Raw genomic sequence first — 15,763 nt, 5'->3', positions numbered from 1 at the left:
GGCTCATGGACTACTGCAATTCAGGCTAGATCTTTGTTATTTTCTAAAACTATTATGGCCCTAAAATGTTTTATGAAAAAATTAGGAAAAAAATCCATAAAGGAGATCTTAACTATTTACAATGCGACTTGTTTATCTGTAGTTACCTACGGATCAGGATTGTGGGGTTACTCAAATATCAGTTCAATTCAAACTATGGAAAATAAGTTTTTATGTCACATTTTGTCCGTGCCCGAAAGTACTGCGACGATGATATGCCACGCTGAGTTGGGAGTACCTTATGTTACTGAAACTATTAAAATTCAGCCAATTCTTCTTGGGCACAGGGCCTGGACAAATGATGAATGTGTGGTTAACCGGGCTATTTTAAAGGATATTTTAGATTTGGACAATATTAATGATTTTAAATGGATATGCTATGTCAGAAACTTTCTTGAAGAATTAAGTTGCCCCCAATACTTTGAGGATCCACTATCAATGGCATACGTATCTAGAAGAGATCTGAAAAATTTGTGTATGTCGTACCTCAGGGAAAAAAGAAATATAGAGGAGGCGAGAAAAAAAGACTGTTTCTGCCCATCAGGATATTTTATGTGGAGAGAAATTACAGCCATATTTATCATTGTATATGTCCAACCATGAACGCTTCCTTTTGACCCGGTTTAGACTTAACATTGTTTTTAGGACATTATCTTTCCCTGTGATGAACTGTTGGTCGAAAGACCTATGCTTTTGTCCATGTGATGATGTATCCCCACAATCTGATATACATATACTATTTTTTTGTAAATTTTATACTTTTTTCCGAAGGAAACTCATTATCCCTATTCTTAAAGATTTAAATGTATATAGATGTCGCCTAGCGTTTTTAGAGTGCCAGAAAATGGAAACTGTTTTTATGGTAGCCTCACTTGCCGAATTTTTAAAATTAGTTTTTAAGTGTCGTAAATCAATTCAAATGGATTAATTTTCTATGTTGTACACATGTACTTAATTTTGGTGTTTTTTCTTTGTGATTTTAAAAAATGTTTACTTGACCCCTTGTAAATTGTACCTTTCAAGCTACTTTTATGGTTATTCTTCTTTTTTAACCGAATAAAGTATTTTTGAATCTTTTGACAAAGTGTTTGATGAGAGGCTAATTAGAATGTTAAAGTGACCGTACTTGCCCTATCCTTTTTTTTATCTTATCGAAATCAGATTTGGTAGCTCTTCAAAAACCTTTAGGTTTAGGACTTGCTTCCTGTGCAATCTTGGAAGATATGGGCAATTTTGGATGTCCTGTTCCATTAACACCGTCAGAGGGCCAGGAGATGAGCTACGCATCCTGTCAACAGACTTGTAAACATATCAAGCATGTAGTGTTTAATATATAAAAATAAAAGCATAAGTGCACAGATCAAAAGCTTTTCTCGGAAGCCCACCGCCGGTACAGCTGAATGCCAAATGCCAAGACTGCCTATACTTGATTCAACTTCAAACCGCCTGCTTTCACTACATTACACTTCTTGCCTCTTTATTTCACTACTGAATGTTCTTTATCATTTATGTTGTCTGCCTTTGTCGCTGTTTTCCCGTTTTGTCTTCCTCCTATCTCATTTTTCTCTCTTTCTATCCTTTGCTTTCTAATGAGAAAAAAATCCTGGCATCCAAAAATCAGTGCTGGTGTCCACTCCCTGTAATTTCTGTCACACATTAAGCACTCAATAAGGTGACTGTGGACAAAACACTGGCAAGTTTGATTACAGCAGGGAAAATGCACAACTGAATGCAAGTTGTGGGAGATTAAATCATGGAAACTATTCAGCGGTAAAATGTAGAGCAAGCACTTAAAATCATTCATTACTATCAATATTTATGTATCTATTCTGTAAATCATACACTGCAATCATTTGTGCAGCAGGGGAAATGATTGTAGGGTATTATGGTATGAGTGGGACACTGCACCTAAATTGAGGCAGTCATTTACTTCCCACCCGGAGTGAGGGTGGCCCTTTGTTATTGATTTAACTGAGCCCATGGCACAGTTGCAATGTCATAGCTGTTATTTAGAAAGTAATTAAACATTAAAGCCCGCAGTGCAAGGGAGTGCTTTGTGCCTGACATTTAAACGGGATTTAAGCATACATATCTTTGATCTTTGTTCTTTGCTCTCAGGATAAAACCGAGCACAGTCATAAAGAGGACATGCTAGGTCTGGTCACCGAATGATGCATGGAAATAACTGGAATTCGGCCTCCATCACATTCCCCCAGAAGCAATTTCAAGTAAATTAAAACCATAGTATTACTGTCTAATTGGTGCTTTTCTTTGGAAAGCATTTGCAAAGCCAATAATACATCTGTCTAATTTCTAAGTGAAAGTGTTTCTTCACTGACTGGCAAGTGCGAATTGTATAATTTGACGGACAGGTGAGTGCAAGGGTGGGTGAATGAGTAAGTGACTGAGTGAATGGATAGATGCTGAGTGAGTGATTAATCGTGTAAGTAGGGGTGGGTGGTAAATTCTTCTTCCTCGCGGAGGTTTGGCCACTCCGCATTACATGCTTATGCATGTAATGCGGAGTTCCGACCAAACTCCGCCAACCGCCACTTGGCAGTTTTTTCCTCGTGAGCGGCGCACCAATCATAAGTTGGGAGCACGGGTGAGAATTGATGTCCCCTAGCATGATTTTCGGGCACTGGGAAGGCACCCGGTGAGATTTTCCGAACTCTGGCGGGCATGGCTGGTTGCGACATTTTATTGTGAGAAAGCTGCTGCTCGAGTTGAAAGTGTACTTGAGCGGAAGCAAAACCAACTCGAGAAGCAGGGTTCTCTGATGTGCCAATTTTTGCCCTTTCGCAGAACTCTGCAGAATCTCGCAGTTTTCATTTAACTCCACAGAATTCCACTGGGTGAAACTCAGAGGGTTCAACCCACTCCACCTGTAAGGCAGCAATGATGACTTACTGCAGAACAATTTTGCAGTATACCTAATGAGAATAAATAGAAACTACAATAAACATAGACAAATAATGAGCAAATACATAGTATGTGACCAATGGCTGTAGCCACAGATAGATCTGGAAACCTGAGTAATACAGATTTGTAAGCAATTAATTATTGTTGTCTTAGAAGAAGATATTCTCTTTTTATCCACCATGCCAAATATAACATAACGTGTATGTTCACCTGCAAGGATGTTCCTTGGTGCTGCTTAGAAATAACAGAGGTTTATTGTCACTCAAACCACTGATACTCATTTTATTGAACTTGGAAAGATGAAACGCTGCCCGGACCAGCCAGAATGCAAACCTGGGATCATGAAGTCCAACACAGATCCCTGCAGTGGATGCAATAGTCCATTGAGCCGCCAGACCAGTTACATGAAGCAAGGCGTAAACCCTACACCGGAGATTTTGCAATTAAAATGACAGACTTAAAGAAAAATCAAGTGCTAAAAAAATTGTAAATTCATTTAGCTGAAACAATGAACAGACAGAAAAGGCTACCCGAGAACCCAGCAGCTGAGAGAAGTTAAGGCACCGATAGTCCAGAGAATTACAGAAAGGCTGACTGACAAAAATCAAAAGAGACTAGTGCCACATATTGACGTTATACAATAGTAACTCCGTTACGTTCCATAATGAAGAAATGAAGGCTACAGAGTACACAAAAGAAAGACTGTAAAAAACAAAGTTCAGCAATATATTTGCAACTCACGGCACTGAGCCCCTGTGATAATTATGCCATTGGTTATCCTTTTGCAAGGTTGAAGAATAGACCAGCATGCGGAAAAAGTGAAAGAACTAGGATTGGAACTAGTGAAGGGAGTACTGAAAGGTCAGAGAACATCAGGAAGGTGGACTAGAACGTTGTAAGTATTGTGAAAATTATAGGATGACAGAAAAGACCGCCAGCAGTTTGATAAGATATAAGGTTTCCAAAGGCCCAGACACATAACACAAATCTGGACACTGTCATAACCAAAAGTATGTGTAAACGATATATAGACACAGCACCAATGAAGAACCAGTTCCAGTACTTTTTCAGACCATCACAAATACCCATTCCATTGTATTATAAGTGCATTATATGATATCCAATAGCGCCTGCAATACTGTCGACAGGATACCTGTACCATTTGTGGCAGAGTATTCCATCCGTCAAACTCTATATCAGGCCCTTTGTATTTATGTGCAAATGATAGCCAGAAACAATACAAAGGAAATACCAATATCTGCATGCTTTGCCACGCTTATAAAGCACTATTGTGCTGTATAGTAACCCAGTAACGCCGCCAGACTACAGAATGCCAACTGTGGTACACCCACCCCTGTAATTCATCAATGATTCTGCGCTACAAAACACCACCTTGTAACAGCATGTGGTAATGCACCATTTAAATTCAGACAAGTTATCAGCTAGATCTCCACCTAGTAATGGCCTGTGGGACTGCATCTTTCTAAGTAACTTAGTGATCTACAGAACCCCATATATATTAGTAGCCTTTACCAGTGCATCCTTGTAGCTCAGTAAAGATGGTTGAGACAGTGGTCGAAGTATGGAAGCAGCAGTGGAGCAATAACATGGGATAATGAGGGGCAGAGAAGGGTGTAGGATCCAGGACAGCAGGCTCGTCATTCTTTAGTAAGGTCCTTCCTGTTCTGGTAAAAACAAATACTTCTGGCTGTCAATTGCACATCGGCAGACCACAGCTAATTGAGGATCTATGCTGGATCAGTGTAGCAGCAGTTAGCCTACTAGGGACATTTCTTTGATGCCTTGACTTATTTTGACTTTCACGTGTTATTCTTCAATACACCCTTATTAGAGATGCACCTATGCACAAGCCATCTTCAGTAAGCTATGATGAAAGGCAAATTGTAAAGCACCATTTGAGGATTTGCTTGCTTTTTATACAACATTCCTTTCTTTTTGAGATACACCTATGTGCCTGTGAGTGGTACTGTGACCTGAGAGGAATTTAGCAGCATTTCCAGCAACCCCAGATCACGTTTCTCTTGCTTTCTACTACTGCTGCTCTCTATTGAAGAAGAGCTGAACCCAGAAACACGCGTCTAAAGATATACAACAATGTCTGCACCAACTTTGGGGGAAAACTACAGCTAAATTTCCAGTAAGCACTAATTTTGTACTGTATTTACCAGGATGCAAAGGGGCGAACTGTGCTGAGAATTGAGGCAGCGTGCCTCCAACCCCCTTTTTATTTATAATATTTTATTGGGAGGCAAAAAGATGATTGAGGTTTAAAAGAGCAGAAATATTGTTTTTAATACATATTCTTCACACTCTGGTGAAAGAAATATCAATAGTTGTGAAGTTAGATCTGCCACCAGAAGGAAAGTGAGGAGCAGCTTTGAATTAGTTTGATAGCAGAGAGTTCTGTGGGCAAGTACCTAAAAGAGGTTGGTTTCACTTGAGGCACAGCTGTAATTCCACAGTGAGGTGACTATTTGTCTCATTAATCTATTTTTCCCACAGTACATATATATATATATATATATATATATATATATATATATATATATATATATATATATATATATAGGATAGATAGATAGATAGATAGATAGATAGATAGATAGATAGATAGATAGATAGATAGATAGATAGATAGATAGATAGATAGATAGATAGATAGATAGATAGATAGATAGATAGATAGATAGATAGATAGATATAATACAGTGACTGCTTAACCGAATAAAGACAGTATTCCTGCTATTTGCCAAGAATAACAAACAAGAAAAATACAAACCTGGCTAAATGACATGAACCTTAACATCTTCAAACCCTCCCAACTCACACCGATTACCAAGTCACTGGGATTCCCCCTAGTAAACGTCGCAGGCTCAACTCTGCAACGGGGACACCAGACTAAGAAGCATACAACATTTAAATACAAGGCAACAAGCCATTGTGGAGAAGTGTGGCTCACTGGTTAGAGGAGGCAGACCCTGATGCAGAGGTCAGACCCGGGACCAGGGTTCAATTCCCGACGCGGCAGGGTCTTGAGCTCAAAATGTCCATGGACTCGATAATTCTCACCTCGGTGCCTACTCGAATCATGGGTTCACACTCTGCAACTCTGGGCAATAGCTTGCTTAATCTCCACTACGGCCCTACCATGATGGGATGCCTGGTCTTCACCTTGGGGATGCCCAGTAGGGGTTATCTCGCAGGGAAAGCCAGGACGGGTTCCCAAAGCAAGCGCTAAGAGACCTGACGGTGATTTGGCGCTATATAAATCGAAATTAACATAACATAACATTCCATCTGTCCACCCAGGATCTAGACCAGCACCCCCATATCCATTACTGCTGCCCCAACATTCGCACAATTTAGGATAGAGATGAAGACACCTCTTCAAATAACAAAAATTCACAATGCATTAGCCATCCACAACCCAGCTTCTGCTCCTATCACTCGTTTGCTTTGTGCTCGTCTTTGACCCTGTACAGCACTCAGCTGCCTTTTGACTAGGTTTCCAATATAGAACTACTATGTACATACATATATATATATATACATACATACATACTGCAAATAGAAAATATCCCTAGACACTGTGAGTAACTGTTTTATGAAGCGTTAGCTAAAAAGGGTGCTTGTCTAAAGTCTCTAGTCTTACGTTACAGCCTATCTGAAATATAACAATACCTGGGTACCCAAGTAATACCATGAGAAAAGTCCTGCAGTCTGCTAAACACATGTTTGTCATGTTGCAGCAAAAGAACAAGCCTGGACAGCTGAAATTGTAAACTGTGACGATGTGAGATACATTAGGGTAAAAGAGAAAATCCAAACTGAAAGGTGCAAAAAGAAACAGAGCATGGAGCGCTACGGAGACTGCAGGGTGCAGCAAACAGTAGATAATAGTCACTGTGTTATATGCTGCAAAGGCTGATGGCTTTGATCATTGGAGGACCCTCCTCCACCCATATAACTCCAGTTTGAGGAAGTGTTTCAATATATTTACGTGTAAGTGATATTTCTATAGCATGAACGCAACCAAAAAGGTAGGGAGCGCTGTAAAAGGTGAAAGTTCAACATAGGGTCAACCAGTGGTGATGAGAGGTAGCTGGTTTGCAGACTGTAAATGCATTGTGATGTAGTGTTCTTGAAAAAGAGGTGCATCTTCAACACTTTAGTAAAGTGGCACAGCGTTGGACACACCTAATAGACACAGGGATGTTGTTCCCTAATTTGGTTGCGTAAATGAAAAAGGCATAGCATTCCATTCTTCCTTCGAGTTTGTCAAGTGTATTTCTATTCAGTCCATGCTACAACATAGCTAACCTTAGGACGGATCTCATTTGGAGGTCAATGGGAGGACCACCAAACAGCTGGGAACCGCTCTACTTAAAATTCCATGCCTGTCCAGAGGGAATTTTTCGCCAAAAGTGCTTCCACCACCATGCTTTTTAAGTTAAATGAAAAAGTTTACATTCTATGGAAGGTAAAACAACAAAGCATCCTTTAGATTAAAATAATTTAGAAAATGGCAAATAACAAGAAGTATTTGTGGCCATTGAACAAAGGGTACACAACAGAACATGATGTAGATCCTGAAGAACATTCCAGGATAGCTGACACATTTATTTCAATCAACCTCCTTTCACCATCTTCCTTTAACCATTCTAATTGGATATGGTCCAATTTCAAATTGAAATAAAAATGAGAGACCTCCCTATAAGTCATCATAACCAAATAAGGCTCGGTTTCAGTAATGTATATGTTGCAGAAATTGCAGGCTTCTCCAAACCTTTGTTTTTACAGACTCTAATAAATCTTTCTATACACATTGAGACTTTATATCCTTCCTAAATCCTTAAATCCTTTAAATATTGAAAAGTACAGCAGAATTAGAATTGTTGACTAGAAAACCAGGGATTAGAATGGCTTAAGAGGCCATATATTTAATTAACTTGTGCCTAAAGTCCCCTCTTCTTTCTCCCTCATGGTCCATCTCAGACCTTTCATTCTTTACTCATGAAACCGATGTAATATCTTACAGCTTTAAGTGAGGCCCATTACCACAGGGGACGGAATGAAAACCAAATAACATATTTCAACCACTTGTACCCGGCCCAACATTTGTTTTGGAAAAAATCCACCACCTGAAGGAAGACTAACAGAGTTTCACCTTCATATACCCTCCTCAGAGAGTCAATGCCCCATTTCCCAGTGTTCTCAAAAATTGAGGAAGGCCAACTGCCACATATTTCCCATATGTAGTAGCATTTTTAATATGTGTATCCTGTGAGAGGTTACATATAACTTTATTTCTAAGCATATCAATTCTTTGACAACTTCAAATGGAATATTACCTAAACATCAGGAAAATATGGGCCTTTGGCATAAAAAAATACCATCACCTTACGTTTTGTTCATATTTCGTACACTGTGGTTAGTGATACTTAACATTATAATGCATTCAGTGGGCATAGAAGACCACACATCTAGAATGGCTAAGTCATCAGCATATAAAAAAAGAACTTACAGTTTAACCAAGCCAGTTCCTGATGGGAATAAACCCTACTTCCATTGCAGCATTCAAATGAATGTAATATCATCTGAGGCATTTTGAATATAAGATCCCCAATTCCTCAGGGCAAATGCCAATCTCTACAGCAGCATACGTTGCCCTGTGTTTTAATTTTTAAGGTCAATATTCACAAAGTATCAGCAATCAGTTTTTGGTGTCCAAGAATTAGCGTTTTTCTTCAAGAATAATCAATTAAAATGTAGAATGAGTGTCCATTGACTCTTATGTTATGAGATTATTTCAAAGCACTTCTTTGTAACTATAGCAAATAAATACAATAAAAATAAAACAGCACACATACGCCCTCCACTCAAAGCACACTCATAAAGTTATTTTGGACTTCTCATAAATAAACATTGTGTCTGTTTTAACATTCTTTTAATCTCCAAGAATCACTTCATAAATTATCCACAACTTTTCTCGGTGCAACTGGTGGAGCTGGTATTAGATTCTCCTCAAAAGTCACAAATAAACAAGTGTGCCTCTTTGCGATATTTGCTTTAAAATGTAATGAGGTCGTAAATGATCGTTGTACATACACTGCATTAACAACAATAGACTTGCTCATATTCAATACCTTTGGCCAATTAACATAAAGGCAGCTCTTTCTCAAAGATGTACTGCCATCCAGTTAAAAGTGAGTCTGATCTTAAGTTGTTTTTTAAGGACAATGCAGACATGCCTACTTTTGAGCCGCATATATATATATATATGTCCCCAACGTAAAAAAAGTTACTTTTGTTAAGGTGTTTAAATGGGACTAAAGACAGCAAGAGAGGAGAAAATCCTTTGCTGCATTAATGAATGCCAATACAAAAATACTTTTTTGGTGAGCAGAGAATTCATTGTGTGTCAATGGATGTCATTTAGGGGGTGCCATGAATCAACCCCTAGCTTGCCCTTTGCCATCCCTGGCACTGCCTTTTCGAACCCTGGCCTCAGAGGTGGCACAATCAGTGGCAAGAACGCAGGGGTGTCTTGCATTATCAGAGTCAGGCCCTAACATCGTTTTCTTCTCATTTTTATTTATTTAATAGCGAATAATAGTGTATTATTCACTATTAGTGTAACAATAAGTGGAGCAGAAATACCTTGACCTTCACTAGCATCTTAAATAAGAAAAATAAAATAGTTTTAATGTATGTTGTGTGTGTGCATGTGGGTGAGAGTGAGTTTGAGTGAGACAGTGTGCATATGTATGAACATGTATTTTGGGATATGGGATGGCACGTGTGTGTGTCTGTCAAAATGAGTAAGTAAGTATAAGTGAGTCAGAGTAAGGGTGAGTCAGAGAATGCGAACGAGTGAATCAGGGTGACAGGAAGTGCACGAGAGTAGGTGAAAATGAATGAGTGCAAGTCAGTGCTAAAGATAGAATGAGTGTAAATTAGTGAATGGAAGTGAGCAAGGGAGGTTGTGCTTGCAGATCAGCTGTTGGAACTGGCATGCTTCTTGGCTTATAGAAGCACCCTTTGACATAATGTTGGCAATGGAATACTGGAGGCAATGCATATGGTATACCCTCTGCAAAATGCTACTGCTGGCACTCTGTAGGTAAATGTTGGCTTGGAGCACCCATGAAAAAATGCCAGTGTTAACCTACTGGAAGACATTCTTGGCATAGTTGGCACATGCAACAAATTGCTTGGGATGGCATAATGGAGGACATTCTTGGCACATGGGAAGACAACAGTGGCAAGGTCATTGGGCCATCCATAACAAAATGTGGTCCTTGACATATTAGACATAACCCTTGACATAAGGGACTTCCATAGTGAAAGAGAAGCAGTATTAGGACAATTCTAGCACTGGCATTGTGCATGTAATGTTTAGGCAAAAGGGGTCACCTTGGAAAAATGCTGGTCCTAGCAATGGAAGTATTTTTTGACATAAGGGGGCACCCATAGGACATTATTAAAACATAATTGGGTGAACTCATGTGGATTGTCAGAAGCTAGTAGCTTGGCACACCATGAAAAGACTTGAATATTTTGTGAGTGCCTTTGAGAGCCTATGGCTTTTTAGCAAATATATGTGAAAATTATGCATTAAAATGCACTAGTAAAGCCCATGTTTTTCAAACATTTCACAGGGAAAAGAAACCCCCAGTCTTTGTTCTCCCATAGAAGAATATATACAATTAATGCTGTAACTTTGTAACTTCAGCAATGTTAAATAATGTTATGTCATCAGGATTAATGTCATGTGACATCACTTCTTGGGATGATACAGTGTTCAAGGTCATTAGATGTCACTTCTTGTGACATCATTAAGGTCACAGGCTATATGATGTCACTTCTGCATTTGGCATTTTGGTGAATCAACGTTCATGAGTGTGTCCCCTTTCAACGTGCAACCCTCTGACATGGCGTCACATGATCCTTTAAGGGAGGACTGTGCCACATAATACAATCCAAGCAATGGATGAAATTAATATTAGTAGGAATCAATGTAAGGTCATTCATTTATTTATTTATGTTTTATAATGTGCTATATGTTTTCTTTCAGTCACTTCAGAGGGATGGTGTTCCCTTCCTCTGCTCATATGACAACACTGTCAACAAGGAAGGTGAAAAACAAAACCACACAAAATGGAACCACTAAACTTGTAATTGTACTGCGATGGAAAGCATGCCACTGCTGTCATAGGACTAGGAGTACGGTCACGTTCAGTCAAATAATTAATATATGCATTTTTATATTACATATTTTGGGATAAAAGATACATTTAATAAAAGGAGAAGTTTTGTTGATATAAATAGGAAATATACGAAAGAGCAAAAAAAGGGGATGTGTGTTTATTAAATAAGAGACACATTCAATTAACAATATAAGTGGATGCACCAAGTGTAATACTGCTGATCTATATGCATTTTTTATACCATACTTTTTTATGTGCAGCAGCTCTACACAAATCTGTTTACCCTTTACACTGCCCTTATGTGTATAAGCCTTAAAAGGTGTCGCTACGCAGCCCTTGTGTCATAGATATGTTATGCGCTCATAAAGAATCCTAGTTGGTGGACATGTATTTATAGGGTACATTTTCCCCTTGGGTGCTGGAGTTGCGGAAGAGAAATTTGACAGTGCCCAATCAGAACACCTTATTAATATGCAAATAATGTCACTAGTGATGCCATACATACATCCGGTGGGACTGCGAGGAATTCCCTAACCCCTCCCAGATCTCTCCAGGATAGAACTCCTAGGGGGCCAGTACTGATCTCAGCTCCTCACTAGTCATGCCAACAAGCTCAAGACACTTTCTCCTGTAGGGGTAAATAAGGATGTGAGAGAGAATGCGTATGGAGCAGCCCAGCTCCTAACAACCAACAAACACAAGATGTCAGATTGGAAAGGGTGGACTAGGATTGCTCCTAATATCTCTCCATGAACCCCAACTGTTTGGTTCAATTTCACACAGCTCATTCATTTCACAATGCTTCACTCTCACAAAGGAGCATTGGGAAATGTATAATTTCTGTGGTTGTGCCCTAATAAGGATCAATTGCAAAAACAACAGTTGATGGACAGAATGCAGAACAATGTCATACATTCACCCCAGTACAGAGATCTGGGCCTAAGTCCATCGTTTTTTTGCACTCCACACCACCCCAAGTCAGACATGGCCATATGCAAATCAGCCTTGACCCTGTGCCTCATGGGAACAGTCCAGCCCGAACTGCCAAGCCATGTCTTTCCGGGACTGGAATCAAGCATCCTAAGACCGGTTTCTGGCTATCAGCCGTCTTCAGCCAGGATAGCTTGACTCCAGTGGTGTGGAGAGCATTGGACTCACGTCTGAGCAGATCAATGATGTAAAAATTGATTACTGTTTATGCACTTCACTCTTGTTCACTAAATTTCCTCACAGCACTTCCCTCCCTTCCCTATGTGGGCACTAGTACTTTGATGAAGTATAAATAATTTTCCAAAAACTGTGTAACCATGAAATGGTTGATATAGGTACTTTGTGAATTAAAACATCGTAAACTCATTTGTTTTCTTTTTAATTATTCATCTAAATTTCTATACTGTATAAAAATCACTCTCTCAAGTCCGGGACCCCTCTGTCCATAACATCATGGGAACAGTCCAGCCCGAACTGCCAAGCCATGTCTTTCCTGGACTGGAATCAAGCATCCTACACCGGTTTCTGGCTATCAGCCGTCTTTAGCCAGGATAGCTTGACTCCAGTGGTGTGGAGAGCATGGGACTCACATCTGAGCATACCCATCCCACTTGGGGTGACAATTGCAAAAACAACAGTTGATGGACAGAATGCAGAACAATGTCATACATTCACCCCAGTACAGAGATCTGGGCCTAAATCCATCGTTTTTTTTGCACTCCACACCACCCCAGTTCAGACATGGCCATATGCAAATCAGCCTTGACCCTGTGCCTCATGGGAACAGTGCAGCCCGAACTACCAAGCCATGTCTTTCCTGGACCGGAATCAAGCATCCTAGGACCGGTTTCTATCTATCAGCCGTCTTCAGCCAGGTTAGCCTGACTCCAGTGAGTAAGTAAGTAATATAATATATAGATATTAGCGCACCTGCCGCCATGGGAGAGAACTCACGCCTCGGCCCTATGCCGCCTGTGTAAATCTGGCAAGGAGGACATTATCCATGTGATATGCATTTGCCCGAGACTAATGGACCTGAGGCATAAGCTGTTGCTACCTTTTTTAAGATCACATGCTGTTCGGACCTGTAGGCAGGCAGTTAAACTGTGTTTTTCCTCCAGCGATATTAAACTGAATTGTCAGGTTGTGAAGTTCTTTGATTTAATGAAGGAAAGATTCAAGCACACTTGAAAGACTCATCAGGACTTAATAACAACCTTGAATTGACAATAGTAACTGCCGTATTTTAAATCATTTGTACTGTTATATGGCGTTTTATATTTTTGTAAAGATTTTAAATAATCACATACAAATAAAACATTACTTACTGACGCCAGTGGTCCAATAAGGATCAAGGCACTGTTTGGATTTTTCCTTGGCCTACAAAAAAATCCAAACAGCATCTGGCTCTATGTTGGAGCACAGACAGCGTTGCACCCAAGCAAGAGATCACGCACAGTTTGGATTTATTCAGAGACCACAGAACAAACCCTAACAGCGTTTGGCTCCATGTCGGCTGTGCCCGAGGAAGAAGCCGCACACAGTTATGATTTTTTTCTTACCCTAAAAAAATTAACATCTAGCTAGCATCTGTCTCCTTGCCGTCTGCGGTGATGAGATGTACGTATGTTTGTTTAAATAAATATATATATATATATATATATATACACACACACACACACACATGCAATATGCATACATTTTTTGATAGACAATCACTTAATGTAGTGTTTTGTTTCGAAAATGGAATAGCTGAGAAATGGATGGAGGGAGGAGAAGTAAATGACTTATTATTTTTTAGACTGTGAGAGTGGTAGGTTTTAGAAATGTACTAAAGTTCATTCTGGGTTCCACGAGGGAAGCAAAGATGCAGATCTGGCTTATGTCACACACATAAAAATTGGAAGCAGAACCCAAACACAGCACTAAAAACACCAATAACTAGCTAGTAGAAAGGAAATTCACATCCGTCTCGCTACTCAAAACAAGTGTCAAATGAAATTCCTTAACAAAAACCGGCTTCCCACGTGTATCTTCTTTATTTAAAAAAAAATACACACACACACACAAAACGTAACCTTCTTGTACTGAAACGTGTAGATATAAACACAACTATAAGTTGGGGGATAAGTGCTAAATCGTAATATTTTTACATAAACCTTTCATTAAAAGAAAACATTTTCTAGCTTATGGCACCGCGTGTGTTTGTCATATGAGTTGGCTACCAGAACTTTAAGCCAGTCGGAAAACGCCCTCTTGCGAACGGGGTACACGAAGGTGCCACCTTCGTTGCGTCAGCAGAAATGTGCACTGGCCACGCGGCAGCGCGACGCCCCAAAATGGGCTGCTGGCAATGATGAGTACACCTGAGCCAGAGAGGACTTCAAAGTGATGCGTCAGCCCGGCCCCTGCTGCTGCGCGTGCAGCATCATTCCCCCCAGCTGCCCCCGCGAGCCAATGAAGAGACCGAAAGTACCAGCAAACCGCAGCCCGTCGGTGACATTCAGCAGCAGGACTGAGTGACAAGCGGCAGAGAGGCAGGCAACGCGCCTACACAAGCAAACAGATGCCCCCGGGCACAGGTTATCACTTGCTCCACGGGGTATGCACGGGAGCCAGGGCTTGGCTCCGGGGAGGGGCCGGCGCAGGTCGCGATGCTCCCCGTCCTCTGCTGATCAAGCAGGAACCCGACCCCAGCCAAGAAGAGCCATCTGCTCCTCCAGCGCCTCAGACTGCGCGTGCATCTGCAGTGCCTCACCCTTCAGGCTGCGGGGGTGCCGGTAGGCCCCAAGCCTCTGCAGGTGGCAGCGCCCCTAGTGCACCAGGACTCACCGATCATCTCTTGCAGCTCGTAGTCATCCCTGCAGATGGGCCACCCGGCAGCGGCGGCGGCTGTCACTGCCGGGGACTGCGGCTGGGGCGAAGGCGGCGGCTGTGGCGAAGGGGACTCGCTGCTGGGCTCCGCCATATCGATGCTGCTGCCTCACCGCACGACCTTCCTGAAACTTCACTTCAGCGGCACCTTTCACCTCGCGCGGAGGATATTTGGTATCCCAGGGAAAACGTGTATCCCCGGCTCTACGGCTCTCTTCGGGGCCCTTCCCTATTGGTCGGCTCTGACGGCTCGGTCGAAGGCCCGCCCACCCAAGGAGAAGCCAACTCAGCCCTGCCTCGCCCCGGGCAGACAGAAGCAGCGGCGGCCGAGATGAGCCGGTCTGTCAGTGCCCCCGCCACTGTCTGCATCCCTACACCGAGCCAGGGTGTCACCGTTACAGTGCGGAACGGGTTCGGTTTGTTTACCTTATCATCAGCACCACTGACTGCAAGCACAACTGTCTTATGACAGAGCCTCACCATGTAAAATAAATAGAGACAATAAACGGGGATCTGGAGTGTGAAAGAAAAATAAAGAAATGCAAACAAATAAACACGAAGTGAAGAGGATGAAAGGGAAGGAAACAGTAACAGCGATCGGAAGGAAATAATGCGATAGGAGAGTGAACCGAGATTAGGGTGTGAGAATGAGAAAGAGAATGTGAGCGGAAGCACGAGCGGCAAAAAAGGAGAAGAAACATTTTGGG

General features: G+C 41.2%; 1 protein-coding gene across 1 annotated transcript in view; it reads right to left on the bottom strand.

Annotated features, from left to right (window-relative positions):
* Positions 1-15,280, bottom strand: part of STK39 (serine/threonine kinase 39) — a 1,290,321-nt gene extending 1,275,041 nt beyond the window's left edge. Inside the window, exon 1 of the mRNA XM_086958759.1 lies at positions 15,015-15,280. Within this exon, the coding sequence (XP_086814885.1) occupies positions 15,015-15,150 (136 nt within the window). The 5' untranslated portion in view covers positions 15,151-15,280. The remainder of the gene's footprint in view (positions 1-15,014) is intronic.
* Positions 15,281-15,763: the final 483 nt, after the last annotated feature.

Source organism: Lissotriton vulgaris, chromosome 2_1 (assembly GCF_964263255.1).
Source record: "Lissotriton vulgaris chromosome 2_1, aLisVul1.2, whole genome shotgun sequence".
NCBI lineage: Eukaryota > Metazoa > Chordata > Amphibia > Caudata > Salamandridae > Lissotriton > Lissotriton vulgaris.
Note: the sequence above shows the minus strand (reverse complement) of the source record. Positions and strands in the feature narration are given on the sequence as shown.